Raw genomic sequence first — 15,502 nt, 5'->3', positions numbered from 1 at the left:
ACCCAAACTATGAGGAACGAACCTCTGGGTCATAAGATTGTAATATGTGGTATTTATTGGGTTCTTAGACCTTTAGGGACTGCTGTTTAGAATTAGATAAAGCATTTAAGGAGGACACAGAACATCTCTCCTGAAATCATGCACCACAGAACCCACCACCACGACCACCACCTGCCAACCCCTTTACAGGGGCCGCCTGCGTCCACTTACCTCCCTCAGAGTCGTCAGCGTCCTCGCATGCACGGTGACTTGCTTGGTGAGGTCCCGGTTGTCCTTCTCCAGCTCCTTCAGCTTGCCGGCCGCGTCCCTGCAGCGGGCCAGCTCCTTGTCCAGCGCACGGCTCTCCTTCTCGACTGCAGACAGTTTGGCAGTGCTATCGTCCAAGACTGCGTCCTTGAGCTCCACCTGCTGCCACAGCCGCTTGGCCTCCTTCTCCAGCAGCTTCTTATCCTTCTCAAGCTGGGCAACCTCCTGCTCCAGGGCCTTCCTGTCCTTCTCAGCTCCCTCCAGCTGTGCATTGGCCAGCCGGAGGGCCTCCAGGTCCCGCCGCAGCGCCTGGCGCTCGGCCTCCAGCTCGCCCAGCTCACTCTCCAGGGTCTGCGTCTTGCGGCTGCTGCTCTCCAGGCTCTGCTGCAGCCGGAGGTTCTCGGCGCTCACGCTCTGGTAGCTGAGCTCCAGGCGCTCTGACTTCTTGCCCAGCGCCTTGAGCAGCTCCACGTTCTTCCTCAGCTCCTCCTTCTCACGCTCCAGCTGCTGGTTCTCCCTCTCCATCTGTGCCAGCTTGGTACTGGTGAAGCGCATGGTCTCCACTAGCCTGCGCAGCTCTAGGTTCTCTGTGTCCAGCTGCTTGTTGTCACGCTCCAGGCCCTCAAGTTGCAGGGACACGTTCTGCAATGTGTCCAGAGACTTCCTCAGCGTCCGGTTCTCCAGCTGCAGGCCCTGGCTCTCATGCTCCAGGGCCTCGACTTTCTCAGCGGCCGTCTCCAGGGAGGTCACCTTCCTGGCCAGCCTCCCATTCTCCTCCTGGAGTCGCTGCAGCTCCCTCTCCAGCTTCTCCGCCCGCTCTCCCTTCTCCTTGGCCTGCTCCAAGTCCCTGTGCAGCTGCCGCTTCTCAAACTCCAACTGGCTGAGCTTGCCATTGGCCTCTGTCACTGACTGGTGGAGGGCTTTGTTCTCCTTCTCCACGTCTTTCATGCGGGCCTCGCTGCTGACCTGCGACCTTTCCCGCAGCGACCACACGGCTCGATTGAGGTGGTCCTTTTCCTGCTCAAGGTCCTTGATCTGTGGGAAAACACAACAGGCACAACCCAGGCTGCTGCGGGAACCTATTTCAGTGACATGGACTCACACTGGGGGATGGAAGACAGAAGGTCTTGAACGGCTGTCCTATCTGTGCTCAGACGCCTGTGTTTTCCCCAGAGGCCTGACAGACACAGGTGAGTGGGCACGGACACCACCACTTAGATGGTTCAAGTCAGAATACACTCAGAGCAGCCAGGATGATTTTTAAAATGTAAATTACATCTCTCTTCCTCACTTAAGTTTCAGTGGTTTCTCTTGGTCTCTGGTGGCCAGGCCCTGCCCACCGCTGCAGCCTCTGCTTATACCACTCTCCACCTCCTGCTCACTACTCCTAGCCCATCTGACCATGAACACTTTGCACATGCTGATCCCTCTGCCTGGAGTACTTTCCTCTGACTATCAACCTCACTGGTTCCTTCTCATACTGGGGGTCAGCTCCCCAAAACATCCTGGCATGATGATTCTAAGGTGGCCATGCACCCCAGTATTCTCTCCCTCAGCACCCTATACTCTCAGTAGCACCCTCCTGAGATCATCTTGCCTGTCACCTGGAAGTGTGCCTTCCTGGCTGTGAGCAACATCTGGGCAGGGCCCTGTCCGTCTGTTTAGCCATTCCAACCATCTTCTCTGGGCTTTTTATTCCTCTACTACAGACGCCAAAAAGCTAAAATACTTGGGGCCGGGAATGGTGGCTCATGCCTGTAATCCCAACACCTTGGGAAGCTAAGACGGGAGGATCACTTGAGCCCAGGAGTTTGAGACCAGCCTGGACAACATAACAAGACCCCATCACTATTAAATTAAACAAAACAAAACAAAAAACTAAAATACTTGGTACCCTGGCATTCTTTGCAGGCAGAGGTAGTCACATGTCAGCTCCGGCCAACATGATGTCTACGGAGCATCTTTGGGAGGGTTTCCCTGTGCCGCTAAGCCCTCCACCTTTCTCTGCTTGTACCTTAGGGATGTGCAGCAGCCACTGTTAAGGCTGGCAGAGCTGTAGGCAAGAGGCCTTGTTCCTGATGGCATCCCTGAGCCACTACATCAGCCCTGGACTGCCTGCCCTAGGGCTGCTTGTAGTGTGAGGCAAATAAAACCACCCGGGTTTGCCAGGATTCTCAGCTGGGGCACCACGAACATTTGCAGATGGAGTGTTCCTTGCCCTGCACGCTGAAGAATGTGTAGCAGCAGCATCCTTGGCCTCTACCCACTCTACCCCAGGAGCACCACCCCCTCTCTTCCCCCGGGTCACGACAATCAAAAATGTCTTGAGACATTGCCAAATGTCCCTTGGGAAGCAAAATTCACCCCACCTTTTCCCACTGCCAGTTGGGAAATTGAGAATTGATGATTTAAGCTGCGGCTAAGCTAGGTAACAGATAATCCATGCATCCACAATACAGTACCAGGAATGGCGGTAATCCTGGCTCTCCGTCTTGCAGGCAGGGATTCTGGGAGAGGCACCTACCTGCCTGGCTTTGTCAGCCTTCAGGGTCTCCATGTCACTCTGCAGCTGCTCCTTCTCTCTGATCAGCTCCTCACTGAGGGTCTCCAGATCTTGGTTGCTCTGCTTTTCTCTCTCCAGCTGGGTCTGTAACTTTTCAATCTGCAGAACCAAAAGACCCAGCCCAGTGTAGACGTCAGTCCTACGAAGTGAACCACGATTTAAAACAAAACGGAAACCTCTCACTCCCACAAAATGCACTAATGGGTGTTTTCTCAAGGGAAGACCTCCTGGCATCATTCTGTAGCAGCCTCCCCACACCACAGCTGTCACTCTTAAGACAGTAAGGTCACCAGGCAGCAACCCATCCCCATCTCCCCAGTATCCCTCCGCCCTATCCTTGCTGCCATGTGCTCCACTGCCTGGGGCCACCACCGCTGGATGCCCTTGGGGCCTCCACATACACCCATCTCCCTGTCCTCCCAGAGACTCTCTGCCTTGGCTGGTGATGTCACCTGGCTGCTCAAGTAGCCCTCTGTTATACCTCTTCCTCTTTCACCTCCATGTAAATTTGTCACCAAGCCCTGTCCTTTCTACCTCTTCCACACTTCCACCATCTCCATCACAGGCCAGGCCACATTCTGTCATTTTGTCTGGCCTGGACAGCCACCCAGTGATCTCCTTGACATCAAGCTCTTATGCCAGAACCCACCTGTGCCCAGCCCTCCTAAACACGAACTACTGAAACAGAGGTCCTCATGCTCCTCGTTGCACATGAGCACGCAGATGACTTACTGAAATGCAGATTCTGACTCAACCCTTGCTTTTTTTTGAGACAGTTTTGCCCAGGCTGGAGTACAATGGCATGATTTTGGCTCACTGTAACCTCTGCCTCCCAGATTCAAGCAATTTTCCTGCCTCAGCCCCCTGAGTAACTAGGACTACAGGAGCCCGCCACCACGCCCAGCTAATTTTTATATTTTTAGTAGAGATGGGGTTTCACCGTGTTGACCAGGCTAGTCTCGAACTCCTGACTTCAGGTGATCCGCCCACCTCGGCCTCCCAAAGTGCTGGGGTTACAGGCGTGAGCCACCACGCCTGGCCAACCCTTGCATTTCTGATTGCTGTTGCTTCTGGTTTAAAGGTGTGATTTCCTGGGTCCTACTACCCCTGCTGGACCCCTCATCTTTCTCATTCTGTGGTTCTTTGTCCTATACTCCGGGTCCATCCCCGAAGAATGCCCAAGTCCCTGACGCACTTGCTGGGCTGAGACACGGGCTGGCTGCAGGCCTTCGGGCCTCCAGAGGGTTTTCTGTCCTCCCTGCAGCCCCTGGCTTGGGCGACGGTCTCGTGTTTTCTCAGGAATTGTGGGTGCCGGGACCCTGCCCCTCAGCTCCCAGGCTGCACGTCTTTACATAAGCTGCTCCTGCCTCTCGTGACAGGTCCCCAAAGGGCTGCCCCTCTTCCTCTAGAAATAAGGATTCTTTTTCCTTCTTGAGTCAAAGAATAAACTCTTATGACTTCGATACAAAGTTACAGACACAGAGGAAGGAGGGGGCTTCTCTAGGACCCATGGAGGTACCCTGAGTTAGAAGGAAAGATGTTTTAACTTCAGGGAACTATGGTTTCCAGAGGTCCCAGACCAAAGCAAGTGTGCAGCCTGGGCTACACTCGGGGTGAGGTGGAGAGCCAGGTAGGCGCTAGGACCGCCTGTGGGACTCAGCAGGGCCAGTGGGCTTGCTTACTGATTAGGAAATGCCAGCTGGATGGCTGAGGTTGGAGAGGGAAATTGAGGATGAGCTGAGCTGGCTGAGGGTTGCCAGGCCTGAAGCACAGCCCGCCTCCTGCTGGTGCTGAAGGTTTCACCTGTCAAACGCCAGAGGGCTCCCCTTACGTGTCAGGCTTTGGGCTGGGCACTGGGGCCAATAAAACAGTGAGTGAGACGTGGATAGAGGGTGAAGGGAGAACCACCCTGCAGGGTCGGGCCAGATTCCAGCCAGGCTCAGGACAGGTCGAGGACAAGAGGGAGGAAAGAGCTCCAGGCTTCAGACACAGGACAGCTCTGCCTGCGAATGGCGGCCCCTCCCTTCCGGTGCCCCCGCGACCAGGGAGTGTGTGCCAAGACAGGGCCTCCCTAGGCCCATGGCAGGAGAGGCTGGCATCGGGCCAGGGAGGAAGTGGGTAGGGCCTGAGAGACCAGCATAAGGAGTCGCGATGGGTGGGCGGAGCTCCCGCCAGGTCCTGTTTGTACAGAGGTGGTGCCACAGCAGACAGGACAGGGCGGAGAGATGCCTGAGCACCACCTTGGTGACCTGCCAGGAGGGGGACACAGAATGTCACTAGGCCAGTGAGATAATACTGCAGGGCAGCGTCGTGAGGACCTGCAGAGCTGGAGGTTCTCATCTTCCTAAAGGCCAATTCTTTTTATCATGGCCAAGCTTGGGCTGCCATTTATGAAGACATTTCCCGTGCTAGGCCCACATGAATCTAAGTAACCAAAACGCTGAGCCAGCCATGGTGGCTCACACCTGTGATGCTAGCACTTTGGGAGGCTGATGCGGAAGGACTGCTTGAGCCTAGGAGTTTGAGACCAGCCTGGGCAACATAAAGAGACCCCAGTTCAAAAAAACATTAGCTGGATATGATGGTATGTGCCTGTGGTCCCAGCTACCCAGGAGGCTGATGTGGGAGGATTACTTGAGCTCTGGAGGTTGACGCTGCAGTGGGCCATGGTCACACTATTGCACTCCTGCCTAGATGACAGAGCGAGACCCTGTCTCAAAAAACCGAGTCACTTTCCCCATGCTGCCCTGCACTGGAAGACGTGGCATGAGACGAGAATGTTTTCTGTTGTCCTATAAAGAGAGGAAAAACCACCTGGCAGCTAAAATGCCGCAAGGCACACAAAGCTTCAAAGGGACAAGAGTGAGCAGCCACGTAGGAGAGGTGCCATGAGGGAACTCAAGGGACCAGTTCCCAGAAGTGGGGGGCCTGTTCCCAGCCTCAGAGACCATGAACCTGCAGAGTGGCTGGGCGTGGTGGCTCACACTGGGAGGCCGAGGCGGCTGGACCACCTGAGGTCAGGAGACCAGCCTGGCCAACATGGCAAAACCCCATCTCCACTAAAAACACAAAAATTAGTTGGGCATGGTGGCACCTGCCTGTAATCCCAGCTACTCGGGAGGCCGAGACAGGAGAATCGCTTGAACCCAGGAGGTGGAGATAGCAAGGAAGCTGAGATTGCACCACTGCACTCCAGCCTGGGCAACAGAGCGAGACTCCGTCAAAAAAAAAAAAAAAAAAAAAAAAACCCTGCAGAGCCAGGGGACTCAGGTCTCCTGCCACAGTGATGCCTCAGTAGATGATACTGCCAGGACTCACAGTGGGTTGGGAGACACCCAGATGTGCCTGTCCTGCACGGCAGTCAGCCCGCAAGAACACTCCGGCCTCCTCCCGCGGCTGGAATCTGACAGCTGGTGCGTTCAGAGCCCACACTATACCTCCAGTGTGAGGCAGGTGGATGAGAGGTTCTCTCACCGGGAATGAGCAAGACCTGTCAGCAATGCCTAGTCTCTCAATGGCCCCTTCCTGCACCTGAGGTGGAATCTGCCACGTGACAGGGATCCTCTTAACTGTAGAACAAGACTGGCTTGCAAACCCTCATCTGTTCGCCCAGATGTCTGGCTTCTACTGTGATCCCAGGAACACCTAACAGCTGTCATTAAAAGAGAACACAGTTCAGCTATCTCTTCTTCCCCATCCCATAAACCCAGAGGAGGGAGAAAGCACTGACCTGCTTGTTTTACCACTAGCAAGACCCTGAGGTGTTCCATCAGTGGCCTCACACATTCATACCTAGGCTTTGCAGCCCCAAGGATGTTCATTATCACTGTAGTCAACAACTCAACATCTGGTATTTGGTACCTTACTGCGTCGTCTCCCTGGGTCCCTATTGCAAGGTTTGTAACAGTGCACTACTCTCTTTTTACTGAGCGCTTACTATGTGCCGAATCCATCACACACACTACCTCCTCTAATCCCCACAACACCCAGCATAAGAAATGTGTGTTTGGGGCCAGGCACAGTGGCTCACGCCTGTAATCCCAGCACTTTGGGAGGCCGACGTAGCTGGGTCACCTGAGGTCAGGAGTTTGAGACCAGCCTGGACAACATGGCAAAACCCCGTCTCTACTAAAAATACAAAATTAGCTGGGTGTGGTGGTGGGTGCCTGTAATCCCAGCAACTCGGGAGGCTGAGGCAGAAGAATCGCCTGAGCCTGGGAAGCGGAGTTGCAGTGAGCCGAGATTATGCCATTGCACTCCGGCCTGGGAAACAAGAACAAAACTCAGCCTCAAAAAAAAAAAAAGGAAGATAGAAAGAAACGTGTGTTTGGTTGTTGCTAAATTTCCTGGCACAAGTTTCAAAAATCCTTGGAATCTCCAAAGGGATAGGTGTCTTTCTTGTATGCTAAGATAAATGAGGACTGGGGGCTCCTGGAGAGCCTCAGGATGGGGGCTGGTTGCCAAGGGAACCAACCACGTTATTAGAGTTGAAACTTTCAGGTCTCCCCTACCTCCAGGGAGGAGAGAGGGGCTGGAGGTTCAACTAATCAAATGGCAAATGATGTAATCAACCATGCCTATATAATGAAACCTCCATAAAAACCCAAAAGGACTAAGTCAAAAAGTGTCCAGGCTGGTGAACATGTGGAGGTGCTGGAGGGGCACCCGCAGAGGGCACGGTAGGGTCGCACCACTCCCCGCAGCCACCGCCCTGTGTATCTGTTCCACCTGTGCTCTGTATACTTCATAATAAACAAGGACTACTAAGTCATCTAGGCAATAGTGGAGCCCTCGAAGGGGGCGGTGGGAACCTCTGATCTACAGCCAGCTGGTCAGAAGCACAGGTGACAATCCTGACTTGGATTGGCACCTGAAGTGGGAGGCAGGCTGGGGGGACTGAGCCCTTAGGCTGCGGGGTCTGTAGTGTCAGAATTGAGTCAAACTGTAGGATACCCAGCTGCTGTCCCCCGAGAACTTGGGAACTGCTTGGTGTGGGGAAAACCCCACACCCCTGGTATAGGCAGTGAGGTACTGGGAGCAGTGGCACAGAAGAGAACAAGGGAGTTTTCTTTTCACAGGCACGCACCCCATCAACCCCATTTCACAGATGAAGACAACGAGGCACAAGAAAGTCACATGTCCAGGTCATCCTCTAATGGCAGCGGAGCAGGGACAGGGCCACACTCTCTCTGGCTCTCCCCAGTCCTCACTCCCGTTCCCATTATAATCAGTGGTGACTACGCCAGGGTTCTGCCCACTCCCTGACACCTGCATGCTCTACCCAGCCGCCTCTGTGTCTGTGTGCTCCAGACAAGCAATGGGGAGGGTGGGAGGGTGCCCGAGGGCTCTGTGCCTCCCCGCTGACCTAAGGAGGCTGAGGTACCTTCTTGCTGAGCTGGTGGTTTTCCTTCTCCAGCTCCCCGCACTTGAGGCCGCTCTCCTCCAGCACCAGGGACGCATCCCGCAGCCCCTGGATGGTGCTCTGGAGGCTCTGGTTCTCCTTCTCCAGCTTCAGGATGCGGCTGGACGCACATTCGTTCAGCTCAAACACAAACGACTTCCTGGAGGCTGAAGACAAAGTCCAGTCAGAGCCCAGCGTTCTGTGGGCCTCCACTTCCACTCTCTGCCCCAAGCTCTGAGACGGTCATCAGTCCCAGAGTCCAGGGTCTAGGGGGCCGGGGAGGAGCTCCCACAGGTCAGCCAGGGACCCTCCCTCCAGTCCCTCCACTCCCAGTGCCCGAGGGTTCCTCTTTAGGCTTTGCTGGGGTCTGTCAGGGCAGCAATCCAGGGCTCAAGAAGGTGGAAGGTCCAGGAGCCACTGCAAGGGCTGTGTCACTTATGGGAAACATTTGGCTATCAGGCTGCTACCTAACTGTCCAATCAAGGATTTTAGAGGCTAACAGAGGTGGTACATAGGCGATGTATTCCATGCCCCCAAGAGCATAGTGGACACTTCGGCTGCTCAGCAGGCAGGAACACGTAACTGACCACTCCCGTCGGCCACGGGTGGTAGAAAGCTACACTGGAACACGTGCCGGGCACTTGTCAGCCTGGATGAGATGCTATGCAGAGATTTCTTTCTGTGACTTCACAATTATGTTGAAGAAAACTGTGATAGTGTATGCAAATTGCTTTCAAAATTCTAAGTGAGATGAAAAATAAGCTAAAAATAGTAAAAGGCAGACTATCTACTCTGCTTTTAAACAGCTCAGATGCAAATGGAGAAGGGAACAGTCTCGAGTCAGGAATGGGAGTTCCTGGCCCTTCCTGCTACAAGCAGGTGCACGATTTTAGGTAAGTCATGGGGCTGTTTCGGGAAGGGAAAAAAGGGGTATGCAAAAGCCCTCTTAAGAAGGGAGCCAGGTTCTTCCACCCCTCATTTACCCAACTGAGTGCCACGTCCTTTCCACACTGTTGCTAATACAGCTATTCCTCCCCCCACCTCTTCACCCCGGGGGCTGTGGGTACAGGGGGGTGATGGCTTTCACAGCAAACACATAAATCTGGAAATGTGTGTGTTCAGATCTCCCGGGTGATCATAAAGACTGAACAGCGTCTCGTTTCCCTCTGAGTTTCCATCTTCTACCAAGGATAGCGACACGGACCACCCAACAGGCCAGAACACCCTAAAGACCCAAAGCAACAACAGGCGAGCAGTAGAGGGGACGGTGTGTCCCTGGCCCCAGCCCAGCGCTGACACACACATAAACACACACACACACTCCACAAAGACGCTTGGAGGGCTCTGTCCCAACTAAGCTGTAAATGAAACTAACCTAACTTCGACACCGAGCCTCAAATAAGACTCCATTATTTCAAAACCTGTGGTCATCTGGACAGTGCCTCTGCAGAATTCACGGGGGGAGGGGACCCATTTTTAAAATTATAGAAAAATACATTTAAAAAGTACCACTTCAGCCATTTTAAAGTGTTTAGATCTGTGGCATTAGGTACAAGCACACTTTTCTGCAACCATAACCACCACCCCTTTTCACCTTCCCAAACTGACCACAGAGAATAATTTTTAAGGTTCTATGAGTTAAACAATGGAGTCGATGTTTCATTTCCTCTTCCATTAAAGTCAGTGCCTCGAAGACTATTAAAATGACACAATGGTTTACTACTAAAACGCTGGTGTTTCTTTCTTTTTTTTTTTTTTTTTTGAGACAGAGTCTCACTCTCTTACCCAGGCTGGAGTGCAGTGGTGTGATCTTGGCTCGCTGCAACCTCCACCTCTCAGGTTCAAGCGATTCTCCTGCCTCAGTCTTCTGAATAGCTGGGATTACAGGCACGCACCACCATGCCTGGCTCATTTTTGTACTTTTAGTAGAGGTGGGGTTTCTCCATGTTGGCCAGGCTGGTCTCGAACTCCTGACCTCAAGTGATCTGCCTGCCTTAATCTCCCAAAGTGCTGGGATTACAGGCATGAGCCACTGTGCCCGGCCCAGTGTTTCCTTACTAGTGCAAATCTCATCAGCACCCCCAGCAACCAGAGCAACTGGGTATGTCTTAGTAAGACAGACAAGAAGAGCTGCCTTCTACGGAACACACCAAGGGCCAGAGTCGGGGTTCATGCTCCGCTGTCTTCTCACTCATCCTCACAGCCATCCTGTGAGGCAGGTTCATTACCCCCATTTTGTAGGTAAGGAAACTAAAGTTTTAAAAGGTTAAGTACTTGCCCTAGGTCACCTAGCAAACCAGTGGAGGAACCAAGGCTTTATGCCAGGTGTTTCTGGCTCTCAAAGCCACCGCCCCACACACTCAGGCTTCGCTTGCACGATGCCATCATTCTAGCAAACACTAGAATGATGTCAGCTCCTAGCTAGGCACTAGGAGTTGACAAGACTAAGAATAAATCATGGTATTAACCTGAAAGAGCTCACATATTATACAAAATAGTGTAAATCGGTGAGGCCTTCTCACCCTACCAGCCACCATGGTCTCTAACAAATACTTCGTTGATGGGAGACCATCCTAGGCTGCTTGTACCACCTCTCTGCTCCACCAGGGGGCACCCTCAACTTGGACTTCCAGAAGGGAGGGATTTGGGGGGATCCCCCTCGTGCAGCCCTCAGGCCCCAGCGCTACGCACAGATACCAAAGCACAGACAGCGAACTTCTCACACAGATTCACAGTGAAACTGATTTTAGGTTCGGAACTGACAGAAACCCCCAAATACAAAAAACATTCACCTGTTTCCAATAACCTTTCCAGAATGCTTAGATGTCTACCAAAATTTTGTAAAGCCACCCCCTAAACAAGCCAAAAGCCCCATCACACCCTGGAAAGTCTAAGTAACTATGAACTTGCACTATCACGTGCACCGGAACGGTGAGCGTGTGCTATTTTCAAACGCAGGAACTGGCTCATTGTTTGCCGGGGCTGAGGCTTCCTGCGAGCGGGGCTGAGTGCGGCCCCGCCCACGCTTCCCATGACCGACACCTCCTCTCGGGGCGCGCAGGGCAGTGGGCAGCAGAGCAAGTCCAGGAGGGAAGAGGGAAAGGGAGAGGCCCGGCAGAGGCGCTGAGAAACTGGGTCTCAGGGGCAACAGCCACTCAGCAACCCCCACACCCAGGAGAGAGAAAACAGGCTGCCTCCATCTTGCCCAATTATGCAAATGAATAGAGGAAATAACGCCCAGGGTACATTTATAGCAGGGATTCGTGCCCACTGGTGATGACTCCCGCCATCCAGGGCTTTCAGCCATCCACAGATGGCCTAAGAGAGCCTCTGGGTGTCAGTGCACTATAATCTGAAAGCTCTTGGGAATGTCCATATGGGAATTGGGAAACCTAGCAACACTTAATTTGTGTTTTGCGTCCTGACATCAAGGCTGCCAGACCCCTCGTGTCTTCCCCGGGGAGAACTGTAATGAAACAGTTCCAAGTGGCGCTTGAAGGAAATCGTGTTTGCCTGGGATTAATGGATGGGCTAACATGGCAGCTCCAGAGCCCAGGGCTCAGCTCCCTGGAGGCAGCGGCGGCCACGGCCAGGCTGGCTCCTTGGCACCAGGCAGTACCTACCGTCTGACAAGTCTGCGCTCTTGGACAGCTGCTCCAGCTCCCAGCCAAGGTGGGCAGATTCGTTCATGCTCTGCTTCTGGGCAATCTCGAGGACCATGTTTTCTTCCAGTAGCTCCTCAATTCGTTTCTTATCTGTGTCCCGGTCCTGGGGTAAGAAGAGGCAAGAACTGAGGCTGCACAGCTGGGGAGCCCTCTGGACAAGCCTCAGCCCCTGTACAGCTACCATCATGTGCTGTGGATGAAGATGTACTGGCTCACTTCCAAATAAACACAGCTGCACAGAAACGTCCCAACACAGGGCCCTGCTATGAGAGATAAAGCCACTCAAAGGTACGCTGACCTGGCTACCTAGGTTATGAAGAGAGACCCGAGGTCCCTAACTGAATGCTGTCTGAACAAAGTGACGTATTGCACAGGGCTTTAAAGCAAGTGTGCAGCGATGGGCAGCTTCGTGGCTCTAGCGAAGCCCTAAAGCTGTTAAGGCCTCTAAAGTTGTTAAGAGGCTAACAGATCACAGCTCACCCCACACCATCAACAGCAGCAAAGACCCTTCTTGCAAAAGACACACACGCACACTCATTCCTACAGAAAAGCAATACAGAAGTCAAGTGCTCTCTATTTGTGGGTGTTAAGTGGCACCCACTCAAGCCTGCTGATTTTAGCAAGTGACTCCCCGCAGTCAACAAGTCATTGGTGGTAGCGGTGGGAGCAGCAGCGGCGGGAGCAGCAACAAACCCAGTAGCTGAACTATCAGAGAAGGGCACGGCATAAACCTGAACCTGCTCCAATCTGTTTTCTTTTCTTTTTTTTTTTCTGAGACAGGGTCTTGCTCTGTCACCCAGGCTGGAATGCAGTGGTGTGATCATGGCTCACTGCAACCGCAACCTCCCAGCCTCAAGCAACCCTCCCGCCTCAGTCTCCCCAAGTAGATGCAACTACAGGCTCACACCACCATGCCCAATTTTTAAATTTTTGTAGCGATGGGGTCTCACTAGGTTGCCAGGGCTAGAACTCCTGGGCTCAAGGGATCCTCCCACCTTAGCCTCCCAAAGCGCAGGGATTACAGGCATGAGCCACTGTGCCCGACCCCAATCTGTTTTCAGTGCAGTAACAACACAGCCTGCAGTACCAATTCCAGGTCGTGAAGCTTTGATTTCAGCTGCAGGTTCTCCTTTTCCAGTTCATGGACTTTATCGCCCCGGGCCCGAGCAGCAGTCAGCTGTTCCTCCAGCATGGCCTTGGTTTCAATTAAAATGATATTATCTTCTCTCAGCTCCTGGTTAGCAAAAACATACATGAGAACCATCAGATAAAGGCACCTGGGTCATTAGGACAGAATTCTAAAACCAAAGCTCTTTCAGGCATCTGGACCCAAGCAAACAATCCAGAGGGAAGTCCGAGGCAGGAAGTTTTTTCTCCACTTTTTGTTTTTATCATCTTCACTTTTTTTTTTTCGAGACAGAATCTCACTCTATTGCCCAGGCTGGGGTACAGTGGCGTGATCTCAGCTCACTGCAACCTCCATCTCCTGGGTTCAGCAATTCTCCTGCCTCAGCCTCCCAAGTAGCTAAGATTACAGGTGCCCGCTACCACGCCCGGCTAATTTTTGTATCTTTAGTAGAGATGAGGTTTCACCATGTTGTCCAGGCTGGTCTAGAATTCCTGACCTCAGGTGATCCACCTGCCTCAGCCTCCCAAAGTGCTGGGATTACAGGTGTGAGCCACTGCGCCCAGCCCATCTTCACCCTTTCTAATTGGGCAAGGACAATGGACTTTCTCTGCTATAAGAAAAAAAATCTATGCATCAAGATAGGCTGGGAATAGTGCCAAGGCTTTGACATTCTTCATCTCATTTGGACAGACAAGGGATGTCTGAGCCCATTTCCTTAACAAGGAAGGAGTGGGGTCGAGAGTCAATCCTGGGTTCCAGGTCTGAGTCTAGTAGACCTCTTGATTCAACATTCATTCTACAGATGTGGGGCCTGGAAAAAAAGCAGCTATTCAGATAAGTTTTCTCATTCAATACACTGCTCTGAATCTGAGTATCGACAAACACTCTTAGAAAAGAGAAGTTATTGGCAGTTTCCTGGAAATGGGAGTCTTTAAGACAGTTAAAGTCTCAGCACAGCAAGCCACACAAATGTGAACTCCACAAATATACACAGTTGAGGGGTCCACCCGGATCTACTTTTGTCACAGGCAGTGATGTGCACAAGGGAAGAAGTCGGTCCGGGGCCCACATCTCCACTGTTCCTAGGCTAAGGGCTTTCTTGGTTTCTCTTCTCCTGGGCCCTTCCAAGCACTGCTCGGTATCTGGCGGGGAACTGAGCTTCCCCCAAATGCCTTCGCAGGTTACAAACGGCACACGCCAGGAACCTGTATGCTTCTTTCGGTGGGCAGAGCTGTCTAAGGTTTGTCCCACTCACGAATCACACTGGGAACCAGGCGGGGAGTTCCTGCTTATCCACCATGTGCTCATCTTCCTATGTGGGCCAGAATCCAAGATTCCTGGTGCAGGGGAAGCCACACACTTTCCAGCCAGCGGACACAGCTTTGATCAAAGCCTGGCAGGGGTGAGGGGCTTGGCCATTAAGTCTCTGGATTCACCTGCATGCCCTTCTCTGCCTGTCCCCAGCAGAGACCACATCTACTATGTGGCTGGCCCTGCCCCAGGCAATCCATGAACCGCCTTACTCACAGTGGCCCTCAGAGAGGGGCAGGGACAGTCCCTTCCCGCAGATGAAAGACCAACTCAGAAAAAATAATGAGCTCAAAGCCACGAACCTAGTGAGGTACAAAGCTGGAGCCTGACAAGCTGCAGACCCTGTGCTCTCCTTACTGCCCTCGGCTCCCTGAAGCCCACCCTCGGGGGCTTGTGTGGGTGAAAGGCCCCTATTGTACTAATGACACGAGCCAGAGCACAATGACAGACTTCAAAGCAGAAAGAAGGCCCGGTCTTTTCTCTCTGGCTTTTGCCCCCACTCTTCCGACCAGTGTTCCAGCAGGGTCCACCACCAGCGCTCCCCAGCATCACTACCCTCAGGCCCTAAGCAACCACCGCACAGGCTGCCGCCGCTTCACCCTCACAACCAACTCCTATTTAGCCCTCAAGACCCAGCCTGAGTTATCCGCTTGGAGAAGGGCTTGAGAATTCACTGTGTTGCACCCAAGTCAGGCTTCTGGGCTCCTAGTGTTCCCCTGGTCTGCTCTGAGGCCACAGCAGGCCGGCCTGTTCCTCCCCTAGATCAGGAACCCCGGGCAGGACTGTTGTACGTTTGCTCTTGTGAGCCTTGCATAAGTGTTCAATAACAGTAGTTGGCCAAATCATGCCACAAGGAGGAATCAAAGGCGGCATGTGAGGTGGACCTTAAAGAACTCAAGAGACTTCCCGGAATGAATGGGGATGGCCAGGAGTGGGAGATGGCATGGAACAGAAGACTTCTAACTGCTACTCAAATATGCCGTGGTTTTCTGTCCATTTCAACCTCCACTATATGTAAGGTAACAAAAACATCTCGAGTGCCCTGCACACCCCACCACCACCTCTGAAATGAGAAGCCGGATCCAGAAGCAGCTGTGGCCAAGCTCCCGAAGGAAGCCCAGAGCTCCCCCGGGGACCTGGTGAGGGGAAGTGGGAAGCCCGATTCCACACCTCTGGGTAGCTGTCCA

General features: G+C 53.1%; 1 protein-coding gene across 1 annotated transcript in view; it reads right to left on the bottom strand.

Annotated features, from left to right (window-relative positions):
• Positions 1-15,502, bottom strand: part of CCDC88C (coiled-coil domain containing 88C) — a 151,800-nt gene that overhangs the window by 42,699 nt on the left and 93,599 nt on the right. Inside the window, exons 13-17 of the mRNA XM_011991814.1 lie at positions 12,963-13,109; positions 11,834-11,978; positions 8,193-8,377; positions 2,771-2,908; positions 211-1,281 (exon numbers count right to left, since the gene is read on the bottom strand). Of these exons, the coding sequence (XP_011847204.1) occupies positions 211-1,281; positions 2,771-2,908; positions 8,193-8,377; positions 11,834-11,978; positions 12,963-13,109 (1,686 nt within the window). The remainder of the gene's footprint in view (positions 1-210; positions 1,282-2,770; positions 2,909-8,192; positions 8,378-11,833; positions 11,979-12,962; positions 13,110-15,502) is intronic.

This window comes from Mandrillus leucophaeus, unplaced genomic scaffold (assembly GCF_000951045.1).
Source record: "Mandrillus leucophaeus isolate KB7577 unplaced genomic scaffold, Mleu.le_1.0 Scaffold4, whole genome shotgun sequence".
Taxonomy (NCBI): Eukaryota; Metazoa; Chordata; class Mammalia; order Primates; family Cercopithecidae; genus Mandrillus; species Mandrillus leucophaeus.
Note: the sequence above shows the minus strand (reverse complement) of the source record. Positions and strands in the feature narration are given on the sequence as shown.